The sequence below is a fragment of the Sciurus carolinensis genome (genome assembly GCF_902686445.1).
Source record: "Sciurus carolinensis chromosome 19 unlocalized genomic scaffold, mSciCar1.2 SUPER_34, whole genome shotgun sequence".
Taxonomy (NCBI): Eukaryota; Metazoa; Chordata; class Mammalia; order Rodentia; family Sciuridae; genus Sciurus; species Sciurus carolinensis.
The window spans coordinates 954,413-974,434 of record NW_025920112.1 but is presented as its reverse complement, the minus strand read 5'-3'; the positions used below and the strand labels follow the sequence as shown (position 1 = coordinate 974,434).

Genomic DNA, 20,022 nt, shown 5'->3' with positions numbered 1-20,022 from the left:
GATTCTATATTAATAGAATCCAGTGACAGTATGGTAGAAATGTCAAGAAAAAAAACAAAAACGAAAACAAAAACAAAAACACATGGACCAATAGGACAGAAGACACAGAGACAAACCCACTTAGATACAGTCATCTGATCCTTGACAAAGATGCTAACACTATACACTGGAGAAAAGACAGTCTCTTTAATCAGTGGTGCTAGGGAAACTGGTTAGCCATAGGGAGAAGAATGGGACTGGACCCTTATCTCTCATCCTGCAAAAGTATCAATTGCAAAAGGATCAAAGACCTGGGAATCAGTCCAGAAGTTATGCAATTCCTAGAGGAAAATGTAGGCTCCAGGGCACAGGGTAGCAGTGGCCATGTCGGGGAGCACCAGGCAATGAGGATAGGCAGTGCCAAGACAGACATGGCAGCAGCTGAGGACAGAGTATCCTGCACAGTTTCCAAAGGGAAAACTCTGCTTAGACACTGATGCAGTGTTTGTGCCTAAAGAAGATAAAGAGGGGCACAAGGATTTAAAAAAAAATTAAGATTCCCTTCATAGTTTTCTGTCTTCCTTTCTTTTGTTAGAAATACTGGACTTTCCCAAGGAATCAGATAAGCACTTGGAAATAGCTGGGCAAGGTAAACATTACTTCCGCAGAAGGGCTACTGAACAGTCTGGTAAGCAAGCATATCTGGACAGGCAGAAGTCCACCTATTTTTATCCTGAATGCGGCACTGTCCCTTGCTCTGACTGGAGGAGCTTGGTTCATGATCCACACGATTGGTTAATTTAAAATTGGGAGGCAAAGGGAAGGGCTACAGTTACAACAGGATCTCTTCACACACTAAGCACTATGGCTAAAGACAGAGGACCGAGGAGAATTATATCTCGGGTTGTGAACATGTCCAAGCCCTGCATTCCTGCCCACATGGGGACACAGCACGTACTTGTTGGGGAGCTTACCATGGCTCACTTTAACCAGAAAGTATTATAACTGAAATTGACTCCAACTCTCCATACACTGTAAAATGTAAGTTTTAGGTCCCAGTAAACACGTGCTTTGATACATATTAGAAAACTCACCAGAATACAGGTTTACCTTTCTTTTCTTCTTTTTCTTTTTTTTTTTTTTCTTTTTGGTGGCACTGGGGTTTGAACCTGGCACTTTGAGCATGCTAGACAAGTACTCTACACTAAGTGGCCACCCACCTCTACAGGTGTAACTCTGACAGAGAACATTCACCCTACACCTCCTTCCTTCCTTCCTTCCTTTCTTTCTTCCTTCCTTCCTCCCTTCCTTCCTTCATAAGTACTTTTAAATTTGACTTCCAGGTCATTCTTGTATTTCCCTCATGGGAAAAGTTCACCCACACTTCATTTTTTTTTTTTTCTGGGTGCTAGGGATCGAACCCAGGGCTTTGTGCTTGCAAGGCAAGCACTCTACCTGACTGAGCTCACCCACACTTCAAACAGGAAGTTCACCCACACTTCAAACAGAGGAGGACTCTACCAGTGCACATGCTCCACGATCCTTCAAGTCCAAATGGCAACACATTTTATTCAAAGCCAGTTTTGACGGAAAATACAAGTGTTTGTTATCTATTTTTCTTCTTCAGACAACTCAAGTGGAAGAAAAAACTTATATAAGAGAAAGGGCAGCAAAGTGAGGAAGAATATGCAACTTCCACGTGCAGACTGACGTCCCTGAGCCAAACAGACCCCAAGTCAGTGACTCCCGGCAGCTGCAGGAGGAGCCAGCCCTCTCAGCCCCAAGAGCAGTTCACAGGCAGGAGCCACCTGGGGGATGCAGGACTCACCCTCAATTTCAGCTCCTGCAGGAACTGGTATCTTAGGGGTTTGCCCCCAGCCCTAAGGAGCCACTCAATGAAGGAACACTGGGTTTGAGACCCTGCTTCCTGCTCTTTTGGAAGAGTGTGAACATGTAAATTCACTGCTCCTGGGAGTACAGAGGGACAGGGACTCCACATGCCACTGCTGCTTCACACAGAAGCCCCACTGAGCTCAGACTGGCAGACGCCTTCCTGGCAAGCTGCACACTCTGGGTGACCTGGGCTTCAGGAGCTGGCCCAGGGCCTGCACTGCACTGCACCCTGCAGGACAGGGCAGCTGCAGGCACCTTGGGCAGCTCCAGCACCGCTGACACCCACCCCCCAAGGTAGGCCAGAGGCTGAGGACGCATCGCCCTGTCAAGGTCCCAAAGGGACCCTTCACCCAAAGACGTTGGTGAGGGCTTGTGTCGACGCGCAATCAGGGACCAGAAGCGCAATCCCACTGCTTCCTCTCAGAACAGGATCCATTTCATGCTTCACCACAGCCCTTCCAACTCTGTCCCTGTGGCATTTGAAAAACTGACATATGTTTTCCGCCTCTCTTTTCCCTCTCCTGCTCCTTGACCTTGGGGAAGCAAGATTACCCTTCTGCCCACCCCAGGCCAAGTAACCTGTCCTTGAGAACACACAACACAGGTCTTCAGGGACAGTGACAGAAGAACTAAGAAACAGCCCTCTCCAGCTCTGCAAGTGAGTCATGACCCCTGACAGGCCACCCCTGGAAGGTCGCCTTTGAACCACCTCTTTGAAAGTCCTCTGTTCCCCCAAAGGGCAGAATCGCAGCCTCTGGAACAGGAGTGCCCTGTGTTACTCCTTTGACAGCAAAGCAGCAAACTTTCTCCTTTGTCTCAAAACCATGCCCTCGTTACCAGATTGGCCTTGGGGACAAGCAGGATCAGCGTTTGGTAGCACACTGGCACCCACCGGCACCCAACAAGGGGTCCAAAGCGGCCCCTACTCCAGCCGCAGCAGGTTTCTGGGGCAGGTCTGGTAGCTGGGCAGCCCCTCCATGCTGAGGATGCAAGGTGGCTCTGAGGCAGGAGAGGGGCGAGTCTGCCTCGGGCTGAACAGAGGAGCTCTTCCTGCAAGTAAAGGGAGGGACTGAGGGGCTGTCCCAGCACTGGCTGAGGCTCCCTTTGCTGAGGGAACACCCGCCTTCTCTCCCTGAACTGCATGGGTTGCTGCATCAAGTGGTCAACTTCGAGAGAAAGGACACTGAGCAGACTGGGCCATCTCGCAGACCCCACTGGTGTACAACCCCACACCCTTGATGCCACATATCTGATCCCCCTTCATGACAACTGTGGTGCTGCTGGTGTAGGGGTCATGGCTAAGTGGGAGTAGGAAACAGGGACTCTCCCCCAGCGGGTCTCTTTCAAAGGCTCCCATCTGCTGGCCATGAGTTCGGGGAACCCCACTCATTGTCTGCTTTTGATTCTGTCTGTAGGAACCGTTTTAAAACACGGGCAATTCTGTGTTGATCCTACTGGGAGTCTCGGGAACGATCTTGGCTGAAAAGGTAATCCATAGGTATAAAACGAAGAAAAAGATGTTTACTATGACAGTCTAGCTTTGAACGTCTGTCTGTCTCTAGGGAGGACAAAGAACGAGACTCACTTCTGAATTACCATGAAATCTTACAGCTGGGTGGGTCTGTCAGGTGATGAAAGTGGAAGAGATCTGTATGAGCAGGTATTTATGCAGTTGCACAAGGAGGACTCTGAACAGGCAGAAGCTAATTTGATGGTGTGAAAAGATGCTGCCTCTGGTGAGCAAGGACAGTGGGACACCAGGGAGACCTCAGTCCTCTCCACCCAGCGGGCCGTCCCAGCACTGCTTCTCACTGCAGCCCAAGGCAACCTCTGATCACCCCACTGTGGGTCAGGGACCGCAGCCCTGGCTAAAGCCCAGGAAAGCTGCCTGGGCTGTAGAGAAATGGGCGAGGAGGACCTGGCCTCTGCCCTGCATCCCAGTCCCTTTTGCCTATGGTGGGGATGGGGGTGGTCTGCAGAGGCTGCTGGCCCAGAAGGATGTGGCAGTGGATTCCAGCACTGCTAGATTATGACCCCAGGACAGGAACGGTCTCGCCTTTGAAGGTGGGAGAAGACTCCATTTGGCCAGGCGACACCCATCACTGGGGCAAAGCAATTCTTGCTGTGACAATTGCCTATCAACCAAATTCAGGGGGAGGACTGGCAGGATAAAGAACTGCATGTAGAAAAGAGGAAAAAGAAACAGCTTTGGCTCAAAAGCAGATAGATGGCTAAAATACAGAAAACCTCCTGGGCTCTGTACAAAAGCAGCAGCTATGAAAAGGAAGGTGATTGAAGAAAGAAATTGAGGAAGACCTTAGAAGATGGAAAGATCTCCCATGTTCCTGGATAGGAAGAATTAATATTGTCAAAATGGCCATACTACCTAAAGTGCTATACAGATTCAATGCAATTCCAATTAAAATCCCAATGATGTACCTTACAGAAATAGAACAAGCAATCATAAAATTCATCTGGAAGAATAAGAAACCCAGAATAACTAAAGCAATCCTTAGCAGGAAGAATGAAGGAGGGGGTATCACGATACCAGAACTTCAACTATACTACAAAGTAGTAGTAACATAAATGGTGTGGTATTGGTACCAACATAGGTAGATCAGTGGTACAGAATAGAGGACATGGACACAAATCCAAATAAATACAATTTTCTCATACTAGACAAAGGTGCCAAAAATATGCAATGGATAAAAGATAGCCTCTTCAACAAATGGTGCTGGGGAAACTGGAAATTCACACGCAGGAGAATGAAACTAAACCCCTATCTCTCACCCTGCATAAAACTCAACTCAAAATGAATCAAGAACCTCGGAATGAGACCAGAGACCCTGCATCTTATAGAAGAAAACGTAGGTCCAAATCTTCAACATGTCCGCTTATGATCAGACTTCCTTAACAGGACTCCCATAGCACAAGAAATAAAAGCAAGAATATACAAGTGGGATAGATTCAAACTAAAAAGCTTTCTCTCAGCAAAGGAAACTATCAGCAATGTGAAGAGAGAACCTATAGAATGGGAGAATATCTTTGCCACTCATACTTCAGATAGAGCACTAATTTCCAGACTATATAAAGAACTCAGAAAACTCTACACAAAGAATACAAAAAACCAAATCAACAAATGGGCTAAGGATATGAACAGACACTTCACAGAAGAAGATCTACTAGCAATCAACAGATATATGAAAAAAATGTTCAAGATCTCTAGTAATAGGAGAAATGCAAATCAAAACTACCCTAAGAACCCATCTCACCCCAATTAGAAGGCAATTATCAAGAATACAAGCAACAATAGGTGTTGGCGAGTATGTTGGGAAAAAGGTACACTCATACATTGCTGGTGGGGTTGCAAATTGGTGCAGACACTCTGGAAAGCAGTGTGGAGATTCCTCAGAAAGCTTGGAATGGAACCACCATTTGACCCAGCTATTCCACTCCTTGGCCTATAACCAAAGGACTTAAAATCAGCATACTACAGAGATACAGCCACATCAATGTTCATAGTTGCTCAATTCACCATAGCCAGATTGTGGAACCAAACTAGATGTCCTTCAATTGATGAATGGATAAAGAAACTGTGGTATATATATACAATGGAATATTACTCAGCTATAAAGAATGATAAAATTATGGCATTTGCAGGCAAATGATGAAATTGGAGAATATAATGCTAAGTGAGATAAGCCAATCTCAAAAAACCAAAGGACGGATGATCTCACTGATAAGCGGATGATGACACATGATCAGGAGGTGGAAGGGGGGCAAGAATGGAGAAAGGAGAGACTGTATAGAGGGAAAAGAAGGGTGGGAGGTGTCGTGGGGAAGGAAAAAATAACAGAATGAATCAAACACCATTACCCTATGTAAATGTATGATTACACAAATGGTATGCCTTTACTTCATGTACAAACAGAAACAACATGTATCCCATTTGTTTACAATAAAAATAAATTTAAACAATACATAAACAAACTCATGCTGGAGAGAAATCTTTCAGATGTAAATGATGTGGGAAGCCTTCACTAGTTCAGCTCTCCTTCAAATACTTGAATTAACTCATACTGGGGAAAAGCCCCATGTATGCAATCAATTTGTTAAAATCATCATTAGTTCTGCTCATCTTAACAGACACAAAAGATCTCATACTAGAGAAACCCTGTGCATGTAAACAATTTGGTAAAATCCATTAGGTCCACTCACCTTCACTCACATAAACAATCTTATCTAGGAATGAAGTCCTATGAAGTCAGTAATGTGGTAAAGCCTTCACTAGTCCTGCTCACCTTCAAATACATGAATGAACTCATACTAGAGAGAAGCTCTATGAATTTAAGCAATGTGGGAAACCTTCACTAGTTCTGCTTACCTTCAAATGCATAAACAAACTCATTCTGAAGAGACAATCTATGAATGTAAGCAACGTGAAAAAGCCTTTGCTATTTCTGCTACCTTCACAGACATGAAATTGCTCATACTGGAGAGAGACCCTATGAATGTAAGCAACATGGGAAAGTCTTCACTAGTTTTTCTCACCTTCATAGAATTCCTGTGAATGTAAAGAATGTGAGAAAGTCTTCACTAGTTCATATGGCCTTCAAATACATAAACAAATCACACTGGAGAGAAGACCTTTGAATGTAGGCAATGTGATAAAGTCTTTACTAGGTCTGCTTACCTTCACTGACATGAAAAGAGTGCATAGTGGAGAAAAGTCCTGTGAATGTAAACGATATGGAAAGCCTACACTTGTCCTTGTTGTCTTCACATATATGAATATCTCATATGGGAGAGATGCCCTATGGATGTAAGCAGTGTGTGAAAGCCTTCACTAGGTCTGCTACCTTTCACAGACATGGAAGAACTCCCCTTTCCCTGCCAAGGACCTCTTCAGAGGGACTGAGGCAGGAGGTAATTATCTGTAGGCAGGTAGAAATGGGGCCCTCGGGGAATGGGAACCCACCACAACAGATTAAAGCTGTAGGCTACGGCCCTTCTCATTTTCCCATGGCTGCCCTGTGGAAGGCCCCACTCATGTGGATGCCCAGTTCCTCTCCTTGGCAGGGACATCCTGACCTCATTCAAGGCCTCCTCATTGTAATTCCCACCATAGCTCCCTGTGTTCCTCTGTCCCCTTTACCAGATGACTCTAGTGCCCCTCTGACATCCTGCCAGTGCTGCTTCCTGAGGTGCCCCCAGCCCACCACAGTCCCTCACCACTCTCTCTTAGGTGCCCCTAGTCCATCACAGCACCCACCTCACTCCCTGAGGTGCCCTCTAGCCCACCACAGCACATACCACACTCGTGTTAAAATTTTCCTAGAGGCAATCATAATCACTTTCACCTGTGCCTTTCCTCTTTCGTTTGTGCTGGGGATGGAACCCAGGGCCCCGAGTTTGCTAGACGAGTTCTCTTCACTGACTGAGTGGAGGCCTTTAAACGTTAAACTTTACTATGTGGCTTCTAGAAACTTTGAAGATGTGTACGGGGTCTACATTTCATACATTTCATTTATATTAGACATTCTCTTCTTTTCCTTTGCCCAGTGTGCTTCCTTAAAAGAACAGAGGTCAACCCAGGCATGGTGGCATATGCCTGTGATCTCAGGGCCTAGGGAGGTTGAGGCAGGAGAATCACAAGTTCAATGCCAGCTTCAGCAATTTAGCAAGGCCCTAAAAAACTCAATGAGAACCTGTCTCTACATACAATATAAAAGAGGACTGAGGATGTGGCTCAGTGGTTAAGGTGCCATGGCTTCAATCCCTGGTACCAAAAAAAAAAAAAAGAACAACAGCAGATGTCAAGAAATTTGAGTTGAGATTCTATAATAATTGTCATATTGCTTCTGTGGGAAACACACTAACTTGTCTAAGTTGAAAGAATGGACACAGTGAAGGGTTATGGAAAATAATATTCCCACAAGATAGCCCTCAAGGAAAAGCAGACAGAGGTGCATCTCAGGAGGAGGGAGGGGAAACTAGCCAAGGATTAAAGTCCTAGTAAATCCTTTCCTAATAACAATGGACCTAAAGGAAAGGAGCAGATACTGAATGCTGGACCCTGAACCTTGACCTTCCCCCATTGCAAATTAGTCCTAAATGAAGGCACAGCAAATAGTGAAACTCTAGGAAACAATGGATCCCAGAGAAAGAAAAGCAATGGGCAAGGTTTGATTACTGATCCCTCGGGTTCTGGATGCCTCTCTCCCCAGATTATAATGAGTTTCAACCTTTTTACAACTACCCTCCTAAGTTAAAGTTATAACCTGTACAACTCGCCCCTGACTGTCCACCCTGCACGTGCACAGTTTCCAATAATTCCACCATCCTCGTTGTACCCTATGAAGCCAAGATCCCTTCTGTAGCTGAGGGCCATTTTCACACCCAGGAAATGAGCCCCCACAGTGCCCAATCCACAAAAAAACACAGGCTTCTCTGAATCTGCTAAGGTCTGCATCCTTCCTTTTGCACTTACACACAGAATACAGCAAAAAGGAAGACTTTGTTTAATGTCAGTCTTGCATGATGGGGAGTCAACAGATTGGCCACAAGCAGAGCTTTATCCCCGAGTGTGCAAGATCCCTCCCAGGTCCTCATTGGCTCACTGGCACTGGGGTTTTGAGGTGAGACTAGATTCCCCACTTCACCAATTTCTTTCTGGATTCTTGTCTTGCAAATATGAAGAGTGAAATCCATGGACAATAAGGAAAGGGAAGAGCAAGCAGCAAGTTTTATTTACATGAGAATGTAACAGTGGTTCACTTCACCTTTTGAATATAGCTATGAATATGGGCTATTTGAATAAGGGTTTATTTTTAAAGGGACATGTTTTTCTTTTTGTCTTCTCCCTCTCCCTGGCCCCCTTCCTAACCTGGGGGCAGAAAAACAAGATTACCTTCTCCACAGGAAGGAGATGTCTGACAGAAGATCTTGGAAGTGAATATATGCCAAATTAACAAGTGAAACCTAAGAGCATCAGGGTGCCCTGGGTCCCCCAGTTAGGGCACACCTGGAATGTAGCCTGTGAAGAGCTCCTTTAACATCCCCTGTTCCTGTGATGGGCACAATCACAGACTCAGGGATAGGTGTCCCCTGTGTGTCCTTTGCTAGCAAAGCAATAAAACATTTTCCTTTTCTCAAAACCATCTTCTCATTATTAAACTGACGTGAAATGGCATTGAGGACAAGAACTGAGCTTTCCCTTACAAGGAAAAAGAGAACTCCCAAGATGCAGGTGGGTCCCAGACAGTAGGAAAACAACCCCTTTTGGTTTGCTATATCAGGAGCATATGATGTTTGGGGGTATTTTTGCCAAAAGTTTTGTCCTTGTTCTCAACGCCAATCCAGTAAGTAATGAGGACACAGTTTTGAGAAAAAGGAAAATGAAGGTCCCAGAGGCTGTGATTCTACCCATCTGTAGCAAAATACTTTTAAAGAGGTGATTCAAAGGCTACATTCCACATGTTTTCTGTCTGAAGTTGAAATTCACTTGTTAATTTGAGAGGTAGTCATTTCTGATATTTTCTAATGTCCATTCCCAAGGTTTGAATTTCTTTGTTCCTGTTGTTGGTATTAGATATGGAACGCCCAAGATGCAGAAGGGGGCCAGAAAGTAGGAAAACCCCTTTTGCTTTGCTATCAGGGACTTATAATGTTTTTGTCAGGGTGACTGGCACAAATATCCACAAGAGACAGAGTTCTGAGTTCAAGCAAATGTTTATCGACAGAGAGCATCTGCCAGGCTGCCCCTCTGCAAGGCGCAGCAGCCTGCAGGAAAATCTTCTGAACTACATAGTTATGTACAATGGAGTCGTTAAAACATAACCTGTCTGGCTCTGTGACTGTTACTTGATGTCTTTGCTGTGGTTTCAGAAGTTAGGGACTCTTTCAGGATGCACCTACCAGAAGGGTTATGCCTGGGTGGGCAGGTGCAGATTTTCAAAATGGAATTACTTTGGCCTAAAGACCTAACAGTTTTGGGGTATTATTGCCAAAAGTTCAGTCCATGTCCCCAATGCCAATTCAGTAACAAAGACACAGTTTTCAGAAAAAGGAAAAAGAAGTTTTGTTGCTTTCCCAGCAAAGGGCAAACATGGTGGACCCTTGAAGAGGTGATTCAAAGGCTACACTGCATGTGTTTTCTGTCTGAAGTTCTAACTCACTTGTTAATTTGAGAGGTGGTCATTTCTGACACCTTCTGCTGCCATCCCCAAGGTCTGAATGACCAGGTCCCTGTGGTGGTGTGTGCTGGAGGACAGGGACCTCTGCCCTGGGTGGGGAAGAAAGGAGATCCTGTTTCCCCTGAGATTAGGGAGAGGGAGAGAGCAGGGAGGAGCAGGGAGAGGAAGAGAAAGGAACGTGCTATTTATAAGGTAAGTCACAGTACAGAGCAGCCAGGGCTGCATGCAGAGCATGAAGGGCAGCACTGGTACATCGAGCATTGGTCCAAATCTGCCCAACAGGCACCGACAGAGTATCAAGGCTGCTGGTTGCTTCCTTCGGCCTGGGCTTTAGTCCTTCCTTAACTCCCGTCTGCATTCACTCCCACCTTCCATTTTGGTTCTCTTGTGGTGGGAAAGTTCCTTCAGTTTCTCACAGGAGAAGAGATGTCTCTGGAGAAGGGTCCCAAGAGGCCCAGAAGAGAGGGGGAACCCAACTCAGTGTCAGCAGGGTCCCTAGCACACGTGCTGGAAAAGAATTTCAGCAGGAGCCAGAAAAAGGCATAGACAGAGTTCTATTGAAGGGAGAGTGAAGGCTGTGTGAGAAGCAACCCTGACTGGGCTGAGGGTCCACTATGGACACAATGGCTGGATGAGGGGCTGGACCCGAGGCGGATCCAGGGTGGAGCTGCACAATTTCAGGCCCATTTTACAAAGGCAAGTCCAGGGCATGCAACTGTGTTTTCCGCATCTCAGCAGTTTCATTCTGCATTTCAATGGCCAGAGGGTGCTTTCCCTCAAGATCATGTATTTCTCTCAATTTATTCTAAATCCAAAACTTTCTCAGCTTGACTGCATTTTTGCACATAAGCTGCTTATCTCTGTTGGTCAGGAGGTGGCAAAACCAGAGTTCTGAGATGAGAGTAGATTTCCCAGTTTGCCAATTTCCTTCTGGGTTCTTCTCTCACAAATTTTGAAGAATAAAATGGACGGACAATCATGGGAGGGAAGAGTAAACGGAGCAGGATTTGTTTAAAGGAGAAGACATAGAATTCTTGCCATGGAGTAGGGGACCTGATAGTAGAAAAACCCTTTTGCTGTGTCAGCCTAGCAGTTTATAGATGGTTCTGGGCAGAGCATGGAGCAAAACCCATGTAAAATGGTTATTGAAAAGGCATCCTGGGTGTAAGACCCCCAAAACCACGAGACATGGGAACTCACATAAGGGAGTTTATTAAGCAAACAGAGTGTCTCCCTGCAGGGTTAAGAGAGAAAATGAGAGGAAAAGAGAGAGAGAGAGAGAGAGCATGTGCAAGAAAGAGAATGAAAAGCCAGGAGGAGAGAGCATGAAAGTAAGGAGGAGAGAGAGAGAAAATGGGGGGGCAGCTATTCTTAGGCAGTTGAATTCCACAGGCTAAAGGGACCAATAACGGAGAAGGATACTTGCAAGCTGACTGATGAACCAATAGCTAGCTAGGATGTTCACAGACTGACAAGCTAGGTTGTAAGTTGGGAGGCAGGGAAATGACTGCAGGGTAAAGGGCGGGGAAGCAGCTTTATATTGTACTGGGGGAATAAGAGAAGGGGTGGGAATAGCAAAGATAGAATGAACCGGACATAACTTTCCTATGTGTGTAATAAGTACACCACCAAGGTAACCCTACATCATGTACAACCCAAAGAATGGGAAGTTGTACTCCATACATGTGTAATATGTCAAAATACATTCTGCTATTGTAACAGTTGTCTACTTCATGCTTTAAATACAGCTCTTGCATCTATTTCCCTCTACTCCAACAGAACCATGCTGCCACTGCAACTTATTTTTAGAACAGACCTGTTCCTTACTCTTTCTCTTTCCCCGCTCCTCCCTAATCTCAGGGGAAACAGGATTACCTTTCTTCAGCATTTTAGGCAGATTGGTCTGTCCTTGAGTAGACACCCCCCCATCGGAACAAAGTAGTCCAGACTTTGGGGACGGAACTAGTAGATCTCAGAAATGACTATGTCCCAAATTAACAAGTGAATTACTTGTTCTCTCCAACTGAGAACAAGTGGAATCTAGCCTTTCAATCAGCTCTATTAAGGAATTCTGTTCCTAGTGATGGACAGAATCACAACCTTTGCCATGGGAGTCTGTAATGACATAAGGAAATAATAGGAATTACTATAGTCATGTGTTATGTAGTAATAATAACCTGTATTTGGTATTTTCCTGGACTTGTAAAACTATAATCATAAAAGGCGCCTGGTGACAAACTTGCTGTGTGGCAGGATGACACTCCTGAATAATGCCGATTTGATCTTTATCTATGATTTGAGCGGTGGCTCCTGGTCTAGTCATGTTCTGGTCTTTATCAATGAGGACCAGAGCATGACTGGGCTGAAAATCATTACTTAAACCCCTGGACACTTGGAGCAAAGTGTCAGCAGCACCGTGACCAGAGGACTCCACATCGCTCTGTCTCTTGACTGCCCTGGCTGCTGTCCACTCTATCACATATTGATGTTTGACTGTTGTCACCAAGGTCAGCCGACTGACCACCTCTCCTGTGGTGATGACTGCCTCCCAGCCTCTGGCTTATTAGACACCCAAGGACATCCAAAGACATCTGAGGAGCTGAGAGAGGCTACGGCTGAGAAGAAGCCCTCAGTCTTACTCACTGACTTCTTGGCTAAGAGACATTACATTGAGTAAGTCCATGGGGATTGGACTCTAGGTGAACAAGGGAGTGAGTGAATCTTCAACATATTTGTGACTTACTATTATTAGGAATGTTAAGTTATGTGTGCACTAAATGAGTAAAATCTACTTGTTGGAACGAAACGTGATTCCTCTCTTACTCACTGCTCATGACAGTCTCCTCTGTTTCACCTTTATGTTAGGTCCTTGGCCAAAGGAACTCCATTTTGAAAATCAGCACCTGTCCACCCAGACATGACCTTCCCATGACGCCCACCCCCAAAGAGTCCCTTACTACTGCAACCACAACAAAGACTTTAGTAGCAATCACAGCACTAGATGAGTTATTTTTAACTAATCCCTTGTACATGACTATATACTTAAGGAGTTTTTTTCCAACAACCTGTGCACTTTGCAGAAGGGCAGCCTGGCAAATATTTTCTGTCAATGAAACTGCTTGAACTCAGAGATGTGACTCTCGTGGATATATGTGCCAGCTACCCTATCCGTTTGCCAGCAAACCAATAAATCTACTTTTTTGTTTTTCTCAAAATTGTGTCGTTATTGGGTTGGTATCAGGGACAAGGGATGAGCTTTCTGCAACGCTGTTTTGTACAGCTAATAAAATTAGGACTGGGCTGTGGCTCAGTGGTAGCGCACTTGCCTCGCATGCATGGGACACCGGGTTCAATCCTTAGCACCACAAAAATGAATAAAATAAAGACATTGTGTCCATCTACAACTAAAATTATAAAAGGAAAGAAAACAAAAGAAAAGGCATCCTGGCTCCCCGCCCAGTTCCCTTCCCTCCTTTCTGTAACCCATCCTCCTTCCTGTAAGTCCACCTGGGTTCATCCCACCTTCCATTCCCCACCTCTGGGACTAAGGAGCGGCTGCAGGTGTCCCCACGGGGAGCCTCAGGGTCTTCTCTGTGAACTGGGCCTTGATGGCGCTCCTCGCTGTCTGCGGTCAGCCTCCAGGTGAGGTTGAATGGGCCAGCGCCCCAGGGCCTGGTCCCACTGCCTGGTCTAGTTCTCCCTCCACGGTGGTGGGGCTTCCCTCTCACCGTCCGTCAGGTGCGACCTCCACACTCGCCTTACCTCCCGTGACTCTCCACCCTGCTCTCCCTGCAGCTGCCTTTCCACGTCCGTCATTTGACACTGAAAGCGGGCACTGCCTTCTGAGAACGCTCAGCGGACGTTCTGGTTCTGACACTTCCCATCTGGCCGCACGTTCGTTTCCACGCGGCGCTGGCGTCTGTGACTCCCATTCAGACACCGCCTTCTACACCAGGAGAAATACTAACCCTTCCCGCCAGGGTCAGGTCCCCGCGGGCAGGGACTCCTGCTGCAGAGGGCGGGGCAAGCGCCTGTCGCTCTGCCGACTTCAGCCAGGGATTGGGTGGTATTAGCTGTCGCTCGGGGCTGGGGCGGTGCCTGGAGGCGTCCGTCAGGGCGCTGGGGCGGAGCTGTCCAATCAGGCGCGGACGGAGGGGCGGGGCGGGCTTCCGCGGTCTCGCGCGCTTTCCTTGCTCAGCGCTCAGCTCCTTCCTCCCCGGGGGCCTGTGCTCGGCGTCTCCGCTGACTCTGCGCAGCCTGTGCGCCCCGCGAGCCCCGGAGGTCCCTCGGGAGGACGGCGGGTCACCCCGGAGGAAGCAAGGTGCGTGTGCGGCCGGGGTTGGGGGAACCCGGTCAGCACCTGCCGTGGGGACCCGGCGTGTGAGCTGCGGAGCGTGGCCGAGTCCGGCTGCGGTGGCCCTGGGGCCTGTCCCCTGGTCCCGGGGGTGGGCTGGACGGGGACCCCGAGGGCGTCTGCCTAGGGCGGCGGAGTCCCCGCTGGAGGGTGGCCCTGGGGCCTGTCCCCTGGTCCCGGGAGTGGGCTGGACGGGGTCCCCGAGGAGGGCGGCTGCACAAGTTGTTACCGAGTCCCCGCGGCGGTTGACCCGGTCCTCTGGTTCGGCTGGGGGGAATGAATGCTGCGTCCTAGATGTCAGCTGTGGCGCTTGTCTGAGTCCCCCCTGGTGGATGTCCTTGGATCCCAAACTTCTGGGCCAGCGGGATGGACTGGGTAGTGGGTTGTGGAGGTCAGCTGCGGGGTGTGGCTGAGTCCCCACTGACTGGGCGCCCTGGGCCCCTGTTCCAGTGCTGAGCTAGGCAGTGGGTCCTTGCCCTCTGTGCCCCTCCTTGTTGGCGACTTCTCTGGGTCATTTCTGGGTAGCTCCTGCAGCCTGACTCTCCCAGAGTGTGTGGTGAACTGGGTAGGCGTCAGGGAATCTGGACTCAGGTGTGTTCTAAGTGTGACAGTTGACACTAGGGGTCCCCCAGTGTCCCTCTTTTTGCCCCAGCATTAACCTGCGCACCCTAGGTACACATATGTGCAGGAAGCAGGGTATCAAGTTAATTTTCCATTTGGAAGCCTCGCTCCTCTTAAGGCTGACAGCAGTGGAAATTTCAGTTCCTTCCCAGCGTTTCCGGATTCCAGTTGCACCCTGTAGTGTAAACTTTATGAACTATTTGCTCCATAGTCCACAGTGAGGTAAACAGTGTATTAATTGTGGTAGTTTCATTAAGTAATGGCTAGCACTTTAAAAAAAATTTTTTTTGTCTTAATGTGAGCATTTTCCAAGAGTGGAAAACAGAGAGAAATTACCTGGAACTTGAGTTTAAAAAGTACCTACGCCTCTCTTTATCTTGCCCAGGCAGAGATATCTGTGTAGTGTCTTTGGGCAGAGGTGTTAATGGCCACTACACAGGGTCCTGTATCCTCAACCACTGTCCTGTCCTTTCCTTGGGCTGCAACAAGGTGCTCACAGCTGCCCTGTGCCCTGCAGGGTGCAGGGAAATTCAGGCCCTGGGTCAGCTCCTCCTAGGGCAGCCTGAGGTCTGACATGCCGCCTCTCAAGAGAGCAGCTGGAGATAGATACCAAGGTCAGGATGAGATGTGGATGTTGAGGGAACATGACAGACATGGTTCCTGCCCTCTGGATTCTCTCATGGTTGGGAAGAAGAGTTTTGACAAAGGACAAGGAGAACTGACCTCAGCAAGTTGGAGCAAACCCTGCAAAGCTCTTGAGCAGCAGGAGGGGTGGGAGGATGTTCCTGGGGACAGATGTCTGACCTGAAGCTGGAGTCTGACATGTCAGTGATCAGTGGTGCTGAACCTCCCTGGGTTAGTTATCTTAGCAAGTCTTGCTCCCTTATTTTAGCTTTTGTTTTTTCATTAATTGTGAGATGTAATTTATTAGTAGAAAGGAAAGATTGAACAATATTCCTAAAGAGCAAGATAGAGGTACAAGTCAGGGGAAAGAAACAGAAAATGAACAAAGTAATATTTGGTCATCCTTCTGAGTCACTGGGATTACAGACCTGCACTACTGCACCTGATTAAAATTCTTATGTACCTCCTTTTTTCTCCCCCAGGGTGAGAGCACTACATTTCTCACATGTGTTCTTTTTTGGAGAGTAGGGTTGGGAGAATGGTTTAAAACAGAATTCTAGGGCTTTGCTTTGGGAATGCTAACTGGGAAAAGAAATAGGAAAGACCTTGATCCAGTATTGTTGCAGAACATGAGTACATTTCCCTAATATATTGTGATGGATGAGTTGGTTCTTTCTGAAGGTTTACCAAGACATTAGTTCCTGTATTTGGCAGGGTTTTGGTAGTGGATGGGTGTGTTCTGTAGCCTGTGACTTGCAGGTGGATGTTTAACACTGATTCTATTGAGCCTAACCAGGCAACTCCTAATAGTAGTCATGTGTGGTGATTGATCTACCAGATGTTATCTTGGATATAGCAATTTAGTAGCATGTTTATTATTGATCATAAAGAGATTTTTGGGGACCTCTGTCTGCAGAAACCAGCAGGGCCAAGAGGAAGATGCCTGCTTACATGGGGAGTCGAAGGGGCCCTTGTACCTGAACTCTGTGGGCAGCAGGCAAGGCTGAGCACAAGGGTCCACTGGCCAGAGAAAGAGCTCAGCATCTGGCTCAGGACACACAAGGTGGGGAGTAGGCCAGGCTGGTTTCATCTCAGGCCTGAGGGGCTTTGTCTCCAGTGCGAGCCAGACAGGTGTCTCCTCTTGGTCTCTGAATGAGCTTGGCCCTGCTCTTATAGTGGAGCTGCAGCATACCCACAGCCCAGGGCCTCTAGCATTTTCAGTGGGGCATAGCAGCCTGCAGGGCTGCGCTCCATTTTCATAGCTGCTGCTTTTGTACAGAGCCCAGGAGGTTTTCTGTATTTTAGCCATCTATCTGCTTTTGAGCCAAAGCTGTTTCTTTTTCCTCTTTTCTACATGCAGTTCTTTATCCTGCCAGTTCTCCCCCTGAATTTGGTTGTCGTGTCCCTTGCCTGCAAGAAAGCACGACACAGGAATCTTCCTTCAGCAGTTTAATCAGGACCTTATTATTATACAACCATGGATTTTCTTCTTCTAACTCTTGAACTGAACTCGTACGCCTTTATACTCTTGCAATAGCCAATCTGCTCCTGCCACTTGGCCTATGTTCATAGGTGCTCCCACATATAACAGTTGGCACAACCAAATATGGGCTTGTTTACCTAGAATGCACTTCAGGCTTTAGTGGAAACCAGCGCCATCTTGTCATGGCGGCGTAGTGGCTTGCCACAGCTCCCCCTTTTTTATTTTATAAACACAGGTAAAGGTAGAGGCCCTATCCTACTGTGCAAAAGTGGCAGATAGTGAACGTCAGTCCCAGAGTGGCGCCTTCTCTAGGCCTGACATCACCTAAGCCGATGCCTTTTTTCGTAGGTGGGACGTGGACATCAAACCCACATGCAATAGAGCATGCCTTCCTTGAGGTTTAAAATAAAACTCTCAAGTGCAGTGCTTTGCCTTACATCCTGCGTCTATGAAGTCATAGCGGTATGGAAAACCATACTTGGGGGAGCTTATCCAGCTTGCGCAACTGCAAGGGCCTGAGGTAGGAAAACCACCCTACTTGCCAATGCTGCACAATACAGGGGCACCATAATGAACACAAGGTACACAGTAACAGTTCATCTCCAATATCATTGTTATAGTTGAAGATCAAAGGTGGAAGTTACAAGACAATTAAAGCTTTGGTTAATACAAGAAATCTCCAGTATGTAAATACACAGTCCTCAAAGAAAAGTATATAGTAATAACAGCAGTGCCTTGCAGAAACCTAGCATAAATGATAATTCTAACTTTAACAGAGATATACTAAAAATGCCACTTATTCTCGTGTCAGATTAGCCAACCACACAGAAGGTGACACCCCTTGCTCAATGGCCAACACAGCCTGAATTAACACCGCCTTTTCATGTGCTTGGCGCACTCTTAGCTTGTAAATAAGCCAAAGGCAAAGGCAAGTGCCTGCAAAACAAATACATCCAAAGATCCCCACACCAACCCATTCTTTAAAATAACTAAAGGCAGAAGTAAGCCAGCTAGAGAACTGACTCAAAGTAACAGGCTCAACACGGGTGTCATTTAAAATCGCAATCTGCAATAATTGTTGATTCATCAACTTCTCAGCTTCTAAGGACCAATTGCCTGCAAGAAAGGCAGAAATCAAGTGGCTTTGATTCTTTGTTTCTTCATATCTTACTGGAGTTATACACATGTGTTTATGATTCCCGATGCATCCAGCTTGTGCAATGTTGAAAAGTTCATCCAATTGTACTTGTAGTAAATCAATCCTTTGATTCGCCGCCAAGATCCCTGATAGGATATGTCTGTTGACACGGTCCTGGGATTCCAGCACCTGTGCAGTTTGCTGTATGACTTGATTAATGGTTTGTGCTGTTTGAACTTGATTGGTCATGGCTAGAGCAGCGGTAGTGGCTGCAGCAGCAGAGACAGCAATAGCAGTTATTATGGCTGCGGTAATGCCAAAGTCTCTTTTTTCCCTGAAGAGGTGCACCAACGGAAAATTATCTGGATTGACCTCCACTGGGACAGGTACAAAGGTGGGTACCTTTACAATCACAGCAACAGATTCACTACCGTTCCAACACTCTGAAAGCAGGCAGGTAATATTGTTATTAGAACAATTTAAAATCGCTTCCGAACTGTTTGATAATAGAAATAGAAAAGGGGGGGTTAAGCATACTGGAGTGGGGGGAAGAGTAGTGTTATATAGCTGCTTATGCAACAACAAGTTTCCTAGTCGATGTCCTCTCTGTATATCTTCCGTGATAGTACCTGTTGCATTATACAAAGAGAAATTGCCTCCTTTTAATAAGGCTAAAGCAGAAATGTCAGCCGTGGCTCCGGCCCAATTACCTATCAGCCACTGATAAAAGGGCCACCCCGATCCGGTAGAGGTACCATTTTTTGTGAAATTATAGGCAAACTTCTTAAGGGATGGAGATATAGAGAATCCCGTAGCCACCTCTTTATAATCCCAATTTCTGTCTTGACAATGAGTAAACATTGGGGGGAAGCTTTTGTAAGGGGTACAAGTGGGTGAAGCAAGAAACCATGTGGCATTTGTCACATTTTTCCTTGCCCATGGAAAATGACCGGTACTCACAGTAACCATGGTGGTGATATTTACCACTCCACTATTATTTCCCACACCAGATCCAGACTGCAATCCTTGCGAAACCTGCGTGAGGACAGAAGTCAGTATGTTTAAGGATATGCTATTATATTGCAAGGTATTGTCCCAGGAGGTGACATTTTTAAGGAGCAGACGCACACAGTGTTGACTGCTACTATGGAGGGAGAAACAAAAGACTTCGGTCAAATTAAAGGATGTAAGATTAAAGACGGAGGTTTCAGTAGACATAGGATCACGACATGGCATTTCCATCTCACAAGTGGTGGCGAAAAGTGTTGGCAAAATATTGGAATCAGCATGGATCGGCATGGGTACTGGCCATGCCCGAGTAACCGCCCAGAGCCTTATCTTAGAAACTGGCTTCTGACTGGCCCATTGGATCATCAGGACCAGACACCACAGGATCAGTAGATTCTTCATTCTGTTCCTTCACACCTTTAGCTGAAGTCGAGGCTAACAGACTCCCAGGTACCCTACGCACGAGTCGCTCAGGCACCCAAAGCGGTTCTGTTCGATCCTGTGCAAAAATACAAACAGAACCTTGTGCCCATATCAGCACGGGATCAGGTCCATACCACTGGCCTGAAAGCACATCCTTCCACTTCACTTTCCCTAGGGAAGGGGGGGCAGGCGGCGAACAATGTCTATCAGCCGCAGAATTATCATGTGCATCCAAAGTTAAAAAATTAATGCTAAAAAGAGCCAAAGACAAATGCTCTTTAGGAGTATGGCCTGCTCCTATTCC

The 20,022-nt window shown here is 46.8% G+C and overlaps 1 protein-coding gene and 1 pseudogene across 2 annotated transcripts in view; one reads left to right on the top strand and one right to left on the bottom strand.

Annotated features, from left to right (window-relative positions):
• LOC124973412 (zinc finger protein 709-like) overlaps positions 1-14,054 on the bottom strand; it is a 48,255-nt gene extending 34,201 nt beyond the window's left edge. For both annotated transcript variants that reach the window (XM_047537352.1, XM_047537353.1), the window contains exon 1: positions 13,830-14,054. In XM_047537352.1, coding sequence (XP_047393308.1) covers positions 13,830-13,883 — 54 coding nt within the window. In that variant the 5' untranslated portion in view covers positions 13,884-14,054. The remainder of the gene's footprint in view (positions 1-13,829) is intronic.
• A 216-nt stretch (positions 14,055-14,270) lies between these two features.
• Positions 14,271-20,022, top strand: part of LOC124973408 (zinc finger protein 14-like) — a 70,764-nt pseudogene continuing 65,012 nt past the window's right edge.